This window comes from Coffea arabica, chromosome 10c, assembly GCF_036785885.1.
Source record: "Coffea arabica cultivar ET-39 chromosome 10c, Coffea Arabica ET-39 HiFi, whole genome shotgun sequence".
Classification (NCBI taxonomy): Eukaryota; Viridiplantae; Streptophyta; class Magnoliopsida; order Gentianales; family Rubiaceae; genus Coffea; species Coffea arabica.
The window spans coordinates 7,325,920-7,344,366 of NC_092329.1; the positions used below are offsets into that span (position 1 = coordinate 7,325,920).

General features: G+C 36.3%; 1 protein-coding gene across 1 annotated transcript; it reads right to left on the minus strand.

Annotated features, from left to right (window-relative positions):
- Nucleotides 1–3,512: 3,512 nt before the first annotated feature.
- Nucleotides 3,513–5,572, minus strand: LOC113715098 (7-deoxyloganetin glucosyltransferase-like). The gene is made up of 2 exons (XM_027239266.2): nt 4,989–5,572; nt 3,513–4,632 (listed from the first exon to the last, which is right to left on the minus strand). The coding sequence occupies exons 1-2, from the start codon at nt 5,506–5,508 to the stop codon at nt 3,707–3,709; spliced, it is 1,446 nt and encodes a 481-aa protein (XP_027095067.1). The 5' UTR covers nt 5,509–5,572; the 3' UTR covers nt 3,513–3,706.
- Between the last annotated feature and the right edge of the window lie 12,875 nt (nt 5,573–18,447).

Sequence of the window (18,447 nt, forward strand, 5' to 3'; positions counted from 1 at the left end):
ATAAATGGGATCAAGACAGTTTTAAATTCATAGTTAAAAAAGCTGCTGAAACAACGAAACTTTTTAGCATTGTAGAAAGCTTTGTACCTATTATTTTCCATTGCAACAGATGAAATCTTCCATTTCGTCCATGAGGAGAGGCATCTAATAATTTTTTTTATATTTAATATTTGAATTTGAATAATTGGGCATTTATGGGCAAGATTGAAAATTACACCGCGCATCGCGCGGTGTTATTCTCCTAGTTTCAATTTCAAGGTAAAGGCGTGAAGTTTCTGACAACGTTCGTAACTTCCCTTATTGTACTCAAGGTAACTTTTTTTTTTTTTAAAGGTGAAGGGTTGTTTTGATAGGGCTGTCAATAGGATCGGATTGGAGTTAGTTGGGCCTACTCAACCTGAAAAAAAATTGATGAATCTAATCCTTCATTGAGTTAGCTTGAATTTAACTTAAATATGAAGCTCGAATTAAATGCAAGTCGAAATTGAACTTTATTAGCCTCAAACCTCATACATGCTTGGCTCGTTAATCTATACCTATATGTATAATTATCTATATAATAGGTGTATATAATTATATCCAAATAAATATATAATTACTAAATCTTGCCTTTGTATGTCGTCTAAATCACCTCTAATATTAGGCATGTTATTAATGATGTTATAACTATGTCGTCTTTCTATTCTAAAGTTGTATTAGATAAAGTTGGCAGGGACCAAGTCCTTCTTGCCCATGAGTTAGCGGTGCAAGCTCACTATTATGTTATTGCTACCTGTCATTTATATTAATTTCAAGTTTGTGTTTTTTTTAAAAGTTTTAATGTTGTGGTCATATGAATATTAAATTAATTTTAAAACTTAATAGTTCTAATAATTATATTGGGTTAAACCCAAGTTAGGCTCACAGTAGAATATTTTGTGAGTCAAGTATGAGTTTTACGTTTATCAACCCAAAACTCATAACTCAAGATCCGAAAGTGATACTAACTATATGGGTTGAATTTGGACTTATTAAAGTCGGACTCAAATGGCTTGATTGATAGGCCTAGTTTTTTGGAATCAGATTGACAAGTCTAGTTTTTTAGGATGCAATAAATAGAAGATCATCTGCATATCGGCTTATGTTCCACGTTTATTTAAGTCAAAGCGCACACTTCCTTATACTATATAAGAATGAGTTGTAGTCAAAAAGAGGTTTTGAATTTCAACCGATAGGAGCATTTTTGAAATGTGGAATGATGTAGAGTTTATTTTTAGCTTTGGGTACAGGTGATGGTAGCATGTGTTTTGGTATATGTACAGAAATCTCCTCATGTTTGTACATTTAAAGCGTAAATTTATGGAGACATTAGGATATTTTTGGAATGTGAGATTGTTTATAATCGTTTTTGTATCGAGTATATATATTGGTGTAATTACTTAAATGGTGTTACAGACACATTTACTTGAAGTGTAGTATTTATTGTGCAATTGAAATGAGGACACATTACTGTAATCTTATCACTTGAGGATATTCAATTGCCTGAAACATATTCAATTGTTTTTGCCATTTACATCTCAATTAAACTGAAGGAAACGTGGGTATGTTAATGAATTAATGCCTCAGTATCGGTTTTTCGGTGGTTTAGCTTGAGGTGAGTTTTGTTCCTTAATTTTATTGTTTATGTGGGTGAGTTTGGTGGTGTGTAGCGTCGGTGACTGCTTTCATCTCAAAATTTGAAAATCTAATTACGTAATTTAACTGTAATATTATGATTTTTTCACAAATTTGGTTGGTCTGTATAATTTGAATGGTGCGGTTATGATGTAATAGGTTTGGAGCAACTGCGAGAAAAAGTTTTCTAAGGGGTATCTAGAACAAGGTAATCCAAAAAAGTACTTTAATTAATTACTTCAATTATGGTGTGTTTTCTGCTGCATGTAGTAAGTGATTCATATATGAAATTCATTTTGATAGTAATTTGATATTGAAACATTGTGAATTGGTAAGTTACATGGTATACTGCTGATTTGAGTTTGAATTATTTAGTCACTAATGAATTAATAAATAAACCCCTACTAAGCCATTCATATTGGTAGTATTTTACATATACCTTCTAATTAAGCAAAGGTAATAGAGGCAGTGATGAATTTGTAAAAACTCCTTCAAGCAATCAAGCAAACAACTTCAATGAGTGCTCTCTTATATTATAGAATAATGAATGATTTCTTATACAAATAAACAAAACTAAAATTGCTGCAAAAAGCTAAAAAGATGAACCAAAATGATGGGAAACAAAACCTCACACTATACAAGATGAGTGTGTCTTTGAATTTTAACCCCAAAAACAGACACATAACTAATGAAATTACTTCTAATTCATGAAATGTAAATTGAATAATAATCTGAAGAGAGGGAAACTTAAATAGCTTTTTTACAGATGCTATAGTCCTTCTTGATCAACAGGTTGATTAACATTTTAGCCTCAAGAGCAGACATATAGCTAATGAAATTACCCATAATCTGTGAAATGTAAGTTGAATAATAATTTAAAGAAAGGGAGACTTAAATGGCCTTTGCAGACAATCTATTATTGAAACATATGCTATGAAGTATTATCGTTTAGTATGATATCCCACTCTTATCTTCATTCATTTACTTTCCTATGAATTTAAATACTTTCGAAACTCCACGAAATAACAACACAACCACCAACAAACAACTATTTAAAAAACATTTTTAATCACAGGTACCAAATACCCGTGCAATGTGTGGGCACTCCCTCCCTAATGCTTTCAAATAATATCATCTGTTAATAGGAGCCCAAAAGTGTTAATTAGTGCACCAAAATAGGACGAATTACATATATTAACAGAATTTACTTTCTATACATTGATAATATAATGATTTTTTTTATACAAACAACCATAAATGTATGTTACATGTATGATTTGAATTTCAAATTTGAATTTATTTTATATAATGTGATCTAACCTGTTAGTATAAAAAAATTATCTACTAATAATGTATAAAAAAATTTACCCATGTTAATATTAATATTAATAAGGAGCACTTCTCAAAAGAATTCTTTGTTTCGACGGACTTTTCTAGCAACTGCATAGGGTCACTTGTTAGACAAATTCAAATTTCATATGTTCCAACATCCGATGAAGGAGAAATTCTTATGTAAAATTGCACAACTTAAATCAACTTAAGTTGCAAATCAAATTAAATTGTAGTACAACATTTTATCAACTTAAATCATAATCGTTCTTTCTGTAAACTCGTACGTGTCCTCTAGTTTCATGCCATTCCGTAGTTTCGTTTAGGATTTGTTTTATCTTTAAATACATTTAGCGGTCAAAGTAAATTCTTAAACACATTTCAAATTACGTTTGCACCTTCGAACTCGGGTCCATGCGATGGGGCCATTTTCTCTAAGAAGTCATAAATCGAACTTTTTGTTAGTAACTGGAGCTCAAGTCATGTATGTAAAATTGTCCAAGCTACGTTTATGAATGCCAAAGTACATTAATCAATCAGTTACACATATTGAAATATTGCAGCAAACAACGGATCAGCAATTGAAAAAAATTAAACATGAAATAACTCGAGAAACATTTTTCAAAACAAACCATGCATGTATGAGTAATTAAAAAGAAAATCTCTAAACAAATCTCAAATTCAATGAGCCCAACATCTCTATAAATTCACGGTTCTTGATGTATCAAATACTTGGATTGAGAAGCACTTGATGAATCAAATTCTCAAGATTCAAGTTAGAATCTGTCACGGCCGTTTCTGCCAATTTTTTCCAGTCCATGGCCTTTTTCTTCATTTCCTTACCTTTCTCTCCAGCCATTAACTCGCTAACAAGGCCTTCAACCTCATCCCTCTTGACATTATTGTCTATCTCCATTCCAATACCCCATTTAGTGCAGCAAAACCAGCAATTAGTTTGTTGGTCAGCAAAAAATGGCCAGCAGATCATAGGCACCCCATAACTAATACTTTCGATTGTGGAATTCCACCCACTATGAGTTAAGAATCCTCCAACAGCAGGATGGCTGAGAACTTTCTCTTGAGGGCACCAGCCTGCAAACATGCTTCTTTCTTTGGTTTCTTCAAGAAACTCACTTGGCAGAATAGCAGAATTGCCTGAGACAAGATCTGGCCTTAAAATCCACAAAAAGTTTTGTTTGCTATTAGCAAGTCCCCAAGCAAATTCGACTAGTTGCTCAGGTGTCATAACAGCAATGCTTCCAAAGTTGACATAAACCACAGAGTTTGGATCTTTCGAATCAAGCCATTCAAGACATTCTGGCTCTTCCTTCCAGAGATTTGATTGAATATCTGTTAAAGACTTATCATGCACATGATTATCAAGGAAATGTAGTGGTCCAATGGTGTAAATTGGCGGAAGATAAGATGAAAGTGCATCTAATACACCATGTTCGAGTTGTTGATAGGTGTTTATAATGATGGCAGAAGCCTTTCTAGCTCTCTGAGTTTCTTGCAGGACGAATTTCACCATAAAATCATCGGGATTCGTGGTTCGTAAGAAGCTTGGAAGATCCTTCAAGCGTATACCCTCTAATTCTGGAATCCAGTCTAGAACAGTATCTAGATATCCATTTGTCAAATAACTGGCATCTGCAAGGCATAAGATGTACGACACCAAGTATCATCAGAATCATTCAAAGGGCATGGGGGCAGTGCAAAATTTGATGCTTTTTACAAAGTCATATTCTTGAAAAACAAATATTTTCCAACTTAGTTAAAAGAAAAAAAAAATCTTACACTTTCTGATTCATTAAATTAAATTTTGACTACAAAGTCAATGTTATGCGTCCGCCAATGACTATATGAAGTAAACCACAAAAAAAAAATGGTGAGAATAGTACTGACAGTGCTTGAAGAAGCAATATTATTTTATGGTGACACTGACAAAAATGGTCCGCAAAAAAATGGTGACACTGACAAAAAATTATTTTATTAAGAATTAGTACCTTTGAGTGGTATGATACCCTTTTCCATAAGCTTGGCATACTGGAAGTACCCCAAGTAGGAACATGCACTGGCGGTCCAAAAAAGAACTTCAGGGATGCTTAGTTCTTCAGCAGCTGCAAGAGTGAAGGCCGTTACCGCATCAGAAACTATGCAAGAAACTGGGGGTACTTTCGAGGAAGATGTATCGTTGAGTTCAGCAAGTAGCTCCCTGAAGGGACCTAAGCAAGTTCTATCCATAGATTCACAAAGGGTTGGAACATCTTGGGTAGCATCGACATCTGAAGGCGGAAGTCCATCAGGAATGGCTTTAAATTGGAAATCAGGCAATCCGTTGAGGGCATCAGGACCTCTGGATTTAAGCAAGCGCCTGTGGTTGAATTCAGTGTTGACAAAGGTGATGTGGAAACCATTGTGATGGAGGAGCTTGGCTAGGTTCAGCATGGGGCCTATGTGGCCTTGGGCTGCAGCTGGTACGCAGACTGCATGAGGCTTCTTCTCCAATGGAGCAATGGAACCCATTCAGTTCTTCTTGCAGGGGAATTTGAACAGATTAAATGGAAATTGTCAATGGGATCTATGAGGCTTTGGGATTGGAACGATTGCAAAGTTGATGAAAAGGTAGCTTCATTTATATAGACGGAGTCGATCAGTGGCAAAGTACTGCTGCAGTAATATTTTTCGGGCTGGGTCTACGGTCTACCGGGGAATAGTCTTCCGCAGTGGCTTTCAAAATAATGAGGCTGTCAATCTCATAAAGTGAAAAGTTAACATCTGTTAATAGTCATTAGTCTATGCCAGGAACACTTCTTTCTTCGTCCAAGGATTAAAATAATTGCTTGGAGTTCTTCATTTTTTTCATCTACGTACTCAAGAAACGTCTGAGTAAGTTGGAACAAAACAAAATGGTGAATACAATATATATAATAAAGAAAAAAATGACACTTGTGATCTACGTGCTTGCGTATTTATCACCAACACTAGACATTTTTGGCATTTGAAAACGCCACGCTTCTGATTTTCTTGAATCAAACCCATTCCTTAGAGTTTAGCCAGGATGACCTTTTCTAATCCCCTACCAATTGATTTAGTCCACTATAGTTTTTATTTTTTTTAAATCCATTTGATTTTCCATCATGTCTATTCATTTTTCTCCTCTTGGATTAGTCCGTGGCAATTTGAGGTTTAGATACATGCACTCCTTTATTTTTTGTATGTACAACTTGTGAGGGGAATGACGTGAACCCTTCACGATTACTCATAGGCCATAGCTGATAATTTGGTAGGACCGCGGGGCGACCATCCGCTGTTGATTTGCCCACGTCGGCGAGTTAATTGATAGATAGACGAAGACATCTGGGTCACTCTTTATTCTGGGCAACGGCGAAGACACAATTTTAGTATCTTAAAGGGTGAGGATTAAACTATTTCAACTTTTGGTTTCGCCGGCTTAGGCAAATAGTTAAATCCAACAGTCACCTTAGAAATCCTAACAAAAGAAGAGATCAGAAAGAAAGCATGCCAAATCCACCAATATGCAACAAGTGGTCTACGTAAATTTCTCATCAATTGCTTAATTACGAGAAAAGTACTCCAATTCTTGTAGTTTTGCATAGTTGTTGCAAGTGAAATTCATTTTTTTTTTTGGCGGGATTACTAAGAAAGTGATTAATTCCAACTTCAAAGAGGTTACTTATGTTAACAATAGTATACGACTTGAGGAAGGAATATGCAATTTATGAAAATACAGGGTTCCAGATTTAGTATGTAAGATGCATTTGATAATAAAAAATCGCACATCTGAATAAATGACACCGAATTTCTTAAGCAAACTTGCTCCAAAAGTGAGAAGTTATCTGCTTCCCATTTAATGTGATTTACAATCAAATATATCATATTAATATTTAATAATTTAGTAATATAATATATTCAAATTTTAAATTTTAGTTTGCAAATTTTAGTTTTATCAAACGCGCTCTTAATCGAATTATTGTGCCATTCAAAGCACAAGAAACCACCAAGAAGATTTTCATCGAATTAACTCTTTCTAAATGTTCGTACTACCTTCTGCTTCTCTATATGTTCAAAACATGTGGTTTGAATTATTTAATTAAATTAAATTAGACAAATTTTCAATTCAATAACTCCATGATTCTTATGTTTGCCCCTTTTTTTATTTTTTGTTTCAATTTTTTAAGGTTGAGCCTTATTCTATTACAGCATAAGCATAAAAAAAGTTTACAAAGAGAAATATCTAACCAACTTAGCTAACTTAATTGGCCATTAGAGTCCCCTACTATAGGACCATTATTTAAAAAGAAAAAAAGAAATATCTCAAAGCAGTGAAAAAAGGAGGAATATCTCAATACAATGCACAAGCCTGTTCGAGCAACTCAAAGCTGCAATCAGAACTCAACACTCAAAAGAGGAAAAAAAACGGCTAAATAATACACAGACCAAAAAAACCTACACCGAGGAAAAAGCCGATTAAAATCCCATGCAGTACGATATCAAACCAATTAGCCTTCGTTCTGCTAATTCCTCTCCTCAAAGCAATAGAAGATTTAAAATGAATTTGCACATTTTTAACTCCAAGTAAACTGACATAGGCCGTCGTTTCACAAAAATTTACCTTGTAAAGAATTGGAGTTCGATTCAATTACATTTTCAACCAAACTACCAACAAAAAAATAAATGCAAAAAGGACCGAAGAAACATTACAGCGATGCGCGCACTACAAGGCCAACAATATCTGTACCCAAGTCTCAAATTCAATAAGCTAAGCATGAGAATAATTTGGATACATTCACTTTAACGTGTCTAGTGTCTTGGATTGAGAAGCACTTGATTGATCACATTCTCAAGATTGAAGTAAACCTTTTGCGTAGCTGCTTCCACCAATCTTTTCCACTTAAAGGCCTTTCTCTTCATCTTCTTGCCTTTTTCTCCTACCATTAACTCTGTAACAAGCCTTTCAATATCATCCCTCTTAACATTATTGTCTATCTCCAATCCAATGCCCCATTTTGTGCAGCAAAATCAGCAATAAGTTTGTTGGTCAGCGAAAAATGGCCAACAGATCATAGGCAGCCCATAGCTAATGTTTTCAATCGTGGAATTCCATCCTGTAATACCCCAAATTTTAGGATACTATTTTTGTTTAGTCTCAAAGAAAGGATTACGGTTTCTTTATTTTATTTTGTCGTAAAACATTGTTTTATTTTAAAAAAAGACTAGAAACCTTACTTGTACTTTAAAACCCTAGTTTACTTGTGACTAGCAGGTTATGTTTAAATCCCTCATATTTGACTCAAAACCCTAATTTTATTCTATGGAATTGTAAAATTCATCACACTTTTCTTAAAATGCCCTTTTATTTGGAAATTATTCTTTTACTATGGCCCTACTACTCAATCATTCCTCAATAAGTGCAAATGAACCTAGAAAGTAGGGTTTCACTCTTCGTTTTCAAGATTGGAGCAAATTAGGGTTTTCGCGATTTTTTCGCCGGATGATTTTTCGGTACGGAGCAAGGATCAAATTTGGTGATTAAAAGTGACTTTCAGGTGAGAAATAGTATGTGATTAGATGCAATAATAAAAAGTTAGTGAATAGGAAGAAAAAAACCCTAGTACGGGTGATTTAAGGAAAATCGGCTCGAACCGACGGGTACCGTTTGTTACCGGGTAAACACACCATTTGACCTATACTTTATTACCTTAATCTTCTCATTTTATTTTAGCTAATTAACCCTCAAAATATCTCATACATCAGCCACAATATTTGACCAAGAGAAATGAGAGAAAATGCTAGAAAGAAAACAAGTGTCAAGGCATCTATGGAAGTTGGACTTTGACCAACTTGTCTTAACCTTCACAAAACAGAAATTTGACCAAAATTTCCTCATTTCTTCCCGTTTTCTTAGTCTTGGCCGAAATTCTTGAGAGGAAAAATAAGAGAGGAAAAACTTCATGTTGCACCTCAATTTCAAGCCTCAATCTTGAGTTTCAACCGATAATCTTGCAAATTCCTCCACAAAAGTTGATCTCCAAGGAAGCTTAAGGGTTTTGGTGGAGTGATTTTGGGAAGAGGAAGGTCTTGGCAGCTTCTTGATATAGGGATTAAGGTGAATTTGGTAAGAAACTTCCCTCTACTTCTTATATGTGTGAACTAGAATCTTAAAGTTATAGTTTTGATGGATTTATGGGGAAAATTTCATGGGTTAAATGGTATGTTGGGATGTTTAACTAGGGTTTATATTTTCAGCCTTGATTATGGTTATCTACCTCTTAATTGATGTTATTGAGCTAGTAATTGGTGGGTTTGATGATAGAGCACTTGTTAGATACGAATTTATAGAGTAAAGGTGCAAATTTCAGAATTTGGAAACCAAGCTACCCTGTTCTGTCCGGTTTTAGTGCTCCATGTTAGAGGTCGAATTGGCCTTGGCTTAAAACATGAAAGTTTCAGGGAATGACATTTTAGAGGTGCCTGCAAAATTTCAGGTCAATCGGAGTAGTGTAGAATGAGAAAAGTCGAAATTACTATTGCTGTTCTGGTTTTACTCGAAATTGAGAAGTGCGTCGGTAATGGGTTATTTTGATTGAGAATGCTTCCGAATTGGTTGTTGAGGTCTTCTGATGAAATGTATCCCTGTTTCTTAGCTTTTATCTGGTTTTGGAATTTCTAGATTTGGACTTATGTAGGCTGTTTTATGATGTTTACCCCAGAATGCGATTTGTGAATCTGTTTTTCCGGTTCTGGTGTAGTTTTCTTGCATTTTTGACCTGGTTACACTCGAAACTGGACTGAGTGGCCTTCTTCAATATTGTATCCTCTTATGTCTTGAATATATCTGCAAAATTTCCGGTCAAACGGATCTGTGTAGCTCGAGTTATAATCAAAACACTCGCACCTGTTTTGTACCCTGAAATTGTGTACGTTTTGAATTTCAGCTTCTGACCGTGCATTTTTCCGTTTTGATCCCGTACGATCTGGGTGTCAACTCCTTCATAAGAAATGTAGATCTTGGTTTTGGCTTCGAAATGGTATAAAGTGCGTCGAAATCCGAGTTCCGTAGCTTCCTTTATGACCAAAACAAGATCGATCGTCAGAACTGCCTTGAATCTGGACAGTTCTGATGGGTACTTTGGCACTCAATTTTCGTTCTGTTCTGAGTGGATTCAGGTCTTGGCCAAAACATCAAAGTTTTAGCCTTATGTCTCAGCTTTTTAATGCCTTTGAAATTTCCTGATTTAGATTTGTGAGCTGGGAGTTATGGTCCAGCAAACATACCCTGTTCGTTACTCAAGAGTGCGAATTTCTGAAACGATTTTCCATACTTTCGACCTATTTCTGTTCAGATTCGGATTTAGGTGTCTTCATGAAAATTGTATCCCTTCCTCTTATCTTCGTAACGGTACCTCATGTACCTTGATCCGATATTCCTAGCCTAACTTTTGATCAAAACGGTTTGAGAAGGCAGATTTGGCCATTTCCGTTTGCCGTTCCGCGCGGGCGCGTGCGCTCGTTTTGCCGTTTCCGCACTTGCATGTGCCGATTTTGCCATTTTGCTTGTTTTAAGTATGTTAGTAGCCGTTTGTGATATATTGTGACACAATCTTCAATTTCAGACGGTGGTGAATTAGGTGGTGCCGGTGGGGCCTACTAGCTACTCCTCGCGGCACGAATTTCGTACTTTTGCTCTTTTGTTCGTTGTGTAAGTTTTCAGGCCGCTCTTGTGTGTTAGTTGCTTATGTGTTTCGATATGTATGAAGATGGTACCTAGGCGAGGGTGTACTTTATCGCACTCGACCTAAACCCTAACTTGCGCACATATTTGTACATGGCTTGTGTATATGAGCAATTTTGGAACTAAAACCCTTGAGCTTGTAGCTCAGGGTGACTTTTGAATAATTTTGTGAAGTTTGTGAGTTTGGGGTTGATCTTCCGACCTAGATGGACTATTCGAGTCGGTCAGGGCTTGGTCGAAGCCAGTCCAACTTAGTCTGGGGTCACCAAGTTTGTGAATCCGGTTCACCGAGAATGTGGACCAAGTTTGTGACCCGAGCTTGTGACTCAAGCTCAAGTTTGTGATTTCGTTCGCTCGAGCAAGTTTGTGAGGTGACTGGCCAGAGAGGGTGATAAGGTGTACGGTGGGAGAACAAGTGGAGTTCTACGGACCATTATTTGTGGTCGACGGAGTGTCGGCAGGAGATCATATATGGCACATGAATTGGCTTTGGAGCCACCTGTATCCTTATTATGTGATGTTATTTTTCTGCTTTTGCTTTACTCTTAATGTGTAATTGTTAATATGTGAGATTTATGCTTTTGCCCCTGTTTACTTACTAAGCATATAGTTTACCCCTTTCCTTTTGTTTTCTTTAGCAGGGGCCGACGCGGGGACTTTTGACACATACCCTAGTATAGTTAGGTTTGTTTATAATAGTAGAACAGCTAGGATGTTTGTTTTTGTTTTGGTGATTTGTATAAGGACCCTCCATAGGGCTCGTGGCGAAGGAAGGCTTGTGATTTTATTGTTGTGGAAATTCCTCTTGTATAATAGTGGGGATCATGGATCCGAGTGGCGCAGTGGAAGCGTAGACGCTTCGCTTTTGATATGTAATTCTTGGAGATTTATATTGTAATATTTGAGGTTTATTTTTGTAATTCATTTGAGGATTGTAATGAACGACTGAGTCCCGGCGAGAGTTGGGCAGGCGACCCGCCGAACCCTGGGGTACGCCCTAGGGGGAGGTGGGGCCGTCACAGTTGGTATCAGAGCTTAGGTTTCAGATCTTTGTAGTGTATCCTAGGCTAATGTTTAGGATGCCGGACTGTGGGATTTGATTTGATTTGAAAGTTAAGCAATTGAGGGATAAAACCTATTGCTGCTTCGCGTGGTCTCTGCGCAGAGTGAGCCTGGATGAAGTAGCGAATAAGTATGAAGGACTAAGTGTTCATTCGAGCATAAGTTATGGATCATAAATGTTATAGGCCTTAAAATCTTTCTCATGGTATCTGAGGACCATAGATAGGTACGTTAGGTAGGAATTTCGATTGTAGATAGTTTACTCTTAGGACTGCAGCTCGAGATGTGAATTACCTTATTTCGGATTCTTGTGCATGAGTACTCCGGAGTTGAGTACTTGAGACTAGCATTTTGGGAACATGAACAGGCTTTGTCTGGCTAGAGTGAGTACAAGATATCAACGGGCACCTTGGGAAGTGGAGTAAGAAACCGGACGAGGGTGATTTTCACTGAGCGTGGGACGATAAGTCGTGTTTTTTTCATTTTGCCCTTGCATTGTCCCTACATGTCATTTATTTGTGGTTTGTGAATACGTACACATATAGTACTTGCTGCACTTGACATTGTCTAAATTGAAATGTCTCTTGGTGTATATGGTGCATTATATTGTGAACATTTTGATGACTTGTATATATATGTACACCTTTTGATCTTTTGATTATTTCGGGTATTCTAACCCTTAACTCGTTGATTGCAATTTCGAGAACGAAATTCTTTGAAGAATGGGAGATTGTGATACCCCAAATTTTAGGATACTATTTTTGTTTAGTCTCAAAGAAAGGATTACGGTTTCTTTATTTTATTTTGTCGTAAAACATTGTTTTATTTTAAAAAAAGACTAGAAACCTTACTTGTACTTTAAAACCCTAGTTTACTTGTGACTAGCATGTTATGTTTAAATCCCTCATATTTGACTCAAAACCCTAATTTTATTCTATGAAATTGTAAAATTCATCACACTTTTCTTAAAATGCCCTTTTATTTGGAAATTATTCTTTTACTATGGCCCTACTACTCAATCATTCCTCAATAAGTGCAAATGAATCTAGAAAGTAGGGTTTCACTATTCGTTTTCAAGATTGGAGCAAATTAGGGTTTTCGCGATTTTTTCGCCGGATGATTTTTCGGTACGGAGCAAGGATCAAATTTGGTGATTAAAAGTGACTTTCAGGTGAGAAATAATATGTGATTAGATGCAATAATAAAAAGTTAGTGAATAGGAAGAAAAAAACCCTAGTACGGGTGATTTAAGGAAAATCGGCTCGAACCGACGGGTACCGTTTGTTACCGGGTAAACACACCATTTGACCTATACTTTATTACCTTAATCTTCTCATTTTATTTTAGCTAATTAACCCTCAAAATATCTCATACATCAGCCACAATATTTGACCAAGAGAAATGAGAGAAAATGCTAGAAAGAAAACAAGTGTCAAGGCATCTATGGAAGTTGGACTTTGACCAACTTGTCTTAACCTTCATAAAACAGAAATTTGACCAAAATTTCCTCATTTCTTCCCATTTTCTTAGTCTTGGCCGAAATTCTTGAGAGGAAAAATAAGAGAGGAAAAACTTCACGTTGCACCTCAATTTCAAGCCTCAATCTTGAGTTTCAACCTATAATCTTGCAAATTCCTCCACAAAAGTTGATCTCCAAGGAAGTTTAAGGGTTTTGGTGGAGTGATTTTGGGAAGAGGAAGGTCTTGGCAGCTTCTTGATATAGGGATTAAGGTGAATTTGGTAAGAAACTTCCCTCTACTTCTTATATGTGTGAACTAGAAGCTTAAAGTTATAGTTTTGATGGATTTATGGGGAAAATTTCATGGGTTAAATGGTATGTTGGGATGTTTAACTAGGGTTTATATTTTCAGCCTTGATTATGGTTATCTACCTCTTAATTGATGTTATTGAGCTAGTAATTGGTGGGTTTGATGATAGAGCACTTGTTAGATACGAATTTATAGAGTAAAGGTGCAAATTTCAGAATTTGGAAACCAAGCTACCCTGTTCTGTCCGGTTTTAGTGCTCCATGTTAGAGGTCGAATTGGCCTTGGCTTAAAACATGAAAGTTGCAGGGAATGACATTTTAGAGGTGCCTACAAAATTTCAGGTCAATCGGAGTAGTGTAGAATGAGAAAAGTCGAAATTACTATTGCTGTTCTGGTTTTACCTGAAATTGAGAAGTGCGTCGATAATGGGTTATTTTGATTGAGAATGCTTCCGAATTGGTTGTTGAGGTCTTCTGATGAAATGTAGCCCTGTTTCTTAGCTTTTAGCTGGTTTTAGAATTTCTGGATTTGGACTTATGTAGGCTGTTTTATGATGTTTACCCCAGAATGCGATTTGTGAATCTGTTTTTCCGGTTCTGTTGTAGTTTCTTGCATTTTTGACCTGGTTACACTCGAAACTGGACTGAGTGGCCTTCTTCAATATTGTAGCCTCTTATGTCCTGAATATATCTGCAAAATTTCCGGTCAAACGGATCTGTGTAGCTCGAGTTATAATCAAAACACTCGCACCTATTTTGTACCCTGAAATTGTGTACGTTTTGAATTTCAGCTTCTGACCGTGCATTTTTCCATTTTGATCCCGTACTATCTGGGTGTCAACTCCTTCATAAGAAATGTAGATCTTGGTTTTGGATTCGAAATGGTATAAAGTGCGTCGAAATCCGAGTTCCGTAGCTTCCTTTATGACCAAAACAAGATCGATCGTCAGAACTGCCTTGAATCTGGACAGTTCTGATGGGTACTTTGGCACTCAATTTTCGTTCTGTTCTGAGTAGATTCAAGTCTTGGCGAAAACATCAAAGTTTTAGCCTTATGTCTCAGCTTTTTAATGCCTTTGAAATTTCTTGATTTAGATTTGTGAGCTGGGAGTTATGGTCCAGCAAACATACCCTGTTCGTTACTCAAGAGTGCGAATTTCTGAAACGATTTTCCATACTTTCGACCTATTTCTGTTCAGATCCGGATTTAGGTGTCTTCATGAAAATTGTAGCCCTTCCTCTTAGCTTCGTAACGGTACCTCATGTACCTTGATCCGACATTCCTAGCCTAACTTTTGATCAAAACGGTTTGAGAAGGCAGATTTAGCCATTTCCGTTTGCCGTTCCGCGCGGGTGCGTGCGCCCGTTTTGCCGTTTCCGCACTTGCATGTGCCGATTTTGCCATTTTGCTTGTTTTAAGTATGTTAGTAGCCGTTTGTGATATATTGTGACACAATCTTCAATTTCAGACGGTGGTGAGTTAGGTGGTGCCGGTGGGGCCTACTAGCTATTCCTCGCGGCAAGAATTTCGTACTTTTGCTCTTTTGTTCGTTGTGTAAGTATTCAGGCCGCTCTTGTGTGTTAGTTGCTTATGTGTTTCGATATGTATGAAGAGGGTACCTAGGCGAGGGTGTACTTTATCGCACTCGACCTAAACCCTAACTTGCGCACATATTTGTACATGGCTTGTGTATATGAGCAATTTTGGAACTAAAACCCTTGAGCTTGTAGCTCAGGGTGACTTTTGAATAATTTTGTGAAGTTTGTGAGTTTGGGGTTGATCTTCCGACCTAGATGGACTATTCGAGCCGGTCAGGACTTGGTCGAAGCCAGTCCAACTTAGTCTGGGGTCACCAAGTTTGTGAATCCGGTTCACCGAGAATGTGGACCAAGTTTGTGACCCGAGCTTGTGACTCAAGCTCAAGTTTGTGATTTCGTTCGCTCGAGCAAGTTTGTGAGGTGACTGGCTAGAGAGGGTGATAAGGTGTACGGTGGGAGAACAAGTGGAGTTCTACGAACCATTATTTGTGGTCGACGGAGTGTCGGCAGGAGATCATACATGGCACATGAATTGGCTTTGGAGCCACCTGTATCCTTATTATGTGATGTTATTTTTTTGTTTTTGCTTTACTCTTAATGTGTAATTGTTAATATGTGAGATTTACGTTTTTACCCCTGTTTACTTACTAAGCATATAGCTTACCCCTTTCCTTTTGTTTTCCTTAGCAGGGGCCGACGCGGGGACTTTTGACACATACCCTAGTATAGTTAGGTTTGTTTATAATAGTCGGACAGCTAGGATGTTTGTTTTTGTTTTGGTGATTTGTATAAGGATCCTCCATAGGGCTCGTGGCGAAGGAAGGCTTGTTGTGATTTTATTGTTGTGGAAATTCCTCTTGTATAATAATGGGGATCATGGATCCGAGTGGCGCAGTGGAAGCGTGGACGCTTCGCTTTTGATGTGTAATTCTTGGAGATTTATATTGTAATATTTGAGGTTTACTCTTGTAATTCATTTGAGGATTGTAATGAACGACTGAGTCCCGGCGAGAGTTGGGCAGGCGACCCGCCGAACCCTGGGGTACGCCCTAGGGGGAGGTGGGACCGTCACACATCCACTATGAGTTAAGAATCCTCCGACAAAAGGGTGCTTAAGAACTTTCTCTTGAGAACACCAACTTGCAAACATGTTGGGATTCAAGTGCGGAACAAATAACTATTGAAATATCAAGACACAATAATTCAATGACAAATGAAACACAAATATGAAAGATAACGACATACAATATTTAACATAATCGACTTCATCGTTGAATCTACGTCCACAGAGAGAATACTAATTCTTTATTATAAGAGGAAAACTCTATACAAGAATATAATTTGAACCCAATCTCAACCCTTATGTACTATCTTTCATCTCCCAATAACCCTCTCTCATCCTATGTTTAAGACTACATGTCATTCTTGTGTGCCCATTGTGCATCAATATGTAATATGTTAACCCATCTATTTATAAAAAATATTAGTTAGCCAAAAATCAAATAATAACAGAAAATCAATACTAATTCCTAAACTTGTATAAAATAGAAAATAACTTCTAAATCCTAAACAAAATAGAAAATTTCTTGATTACTACTTTAAGTAACTAAAATCAATTAGAAAACTAGTTACTTCCACACAAATTAAGAAACTTATCTAAAAAAATTAAATCAATTTCCTACAAATCTCCACTTCGATGAATATTTTTTTTAAGAAGCATTTGCCTTCAATTATCAAACACATATCCGAATCAATACAGTCTTGACATTCAATTGATTCAATCGACAATTGAATAAGTGTAGTTACTCTAAGTCCAACATCCTGTTGACTCGTGAGAAGGTGTCTCAATTTACCATCTTCCTTCATAGGATTTTTTCTTACCACCACTTGCAACTCGAAATCCCCTTCTGTGAGTTATATTTCTAACCATTGAGAAAATCAAATGATAAAATCACCATACTTCTTCCTATTCTCAGAACTGTCTTGCCAAATGTGGTTTTCAATACTCCACCTATTACATAAAACTCGTAGCCATCAGAGTTTTCTTGTGTTTGAAAATTAGATCCCTTCAATTCTTTAGAACACATGTCACGCCATTTAAAGAACATAATCCAAATAAAAAAAATCATCTGGGATGAAATATCAACCGTTAGAATTGCGAGAATATCTCCACCGGTTCATGTCCAAAATTAATATTGGATTTCACATTTTTCTTGACTCTTGAATCACCTGGCTAAATTCACCATCAAATGTTTTCATGTTTTTCGATTTTTCATTTTTCACCCCCAATACTTTTTGTCAAACTCTTGAAACAAGGATATCATTCATTAAAATTTTCAATTGGCAACCGACACCAATATACTTGATCTCAATAATCAACTAGGATCCAACGATAAACCCCGCTTTGATACCAATTTTTTAAGATTCAAGTGTTTGTGAACAATCCAATCTCACAATCAAACTTTGATATCACTTGTTAGAATCCAAACGCGGAACAAACAACAATTGAGATATCAAGTACACAACAATTTAGTGATAAATAAGTCATAAGTATGAATGATAAACGATATACAATATCTAACGTGGTTCGATTCATCATTAAACCTACATCCACAGAGAGAATATCCATTCTTTATTATGAGAGGAAAACCCTATATAAGAATACAATTTAAACCCAAATCCAACCCTTATATATCATCTCTCGTCTTCCAAGAATCTTTTCTCATCCTATGTATAAGGTTACATGTCGCCATTATATGTTCATTATGTGTCACTTTATAGTATGCCAACTCACCTATTAATAGAGAATATTAGTTAGCTAAAAATCAAATAATAACAGGAACCAATGCTAATTCTTAAACTTGTACAGAATAGGAAATAACTTCTAAATTCTAAACAAAATAGGAATTTCCTTGCCTATTGCTTTAAGTAATTAAAACTAATTAGAAAATTAGTTATTTCCATACAAATTAAGAAACCTATCTAAAACAAATTAAACCAATTTTCTAACAAAAAACATGCATCTTTCCTTGGTTTCTTCAAGAAACTCACTCGGAAGAATAGCTAAATCGCCTGAAACAAGGTCAGGCCTTGAAATCCAAAAAAAGTCTTGTTTACTATTAGCAAGTCCCCATGCAAATTCGACTAGTTGCTCAGGTGTCATAATAGCAATGCTTCCAAAGTTGACATAAACCATCGAGTTTGGATCTTTCGAATCAGACATTCAGGTTCTTCTTTCCAAACATTTGATCCAATTTCTTTCAAATTCTTATCCTTAACTGTTGAAAATAGTTAGTGATGAACCCCACATCGAAAAGACATGAAGAATAGAAGAGGTTTA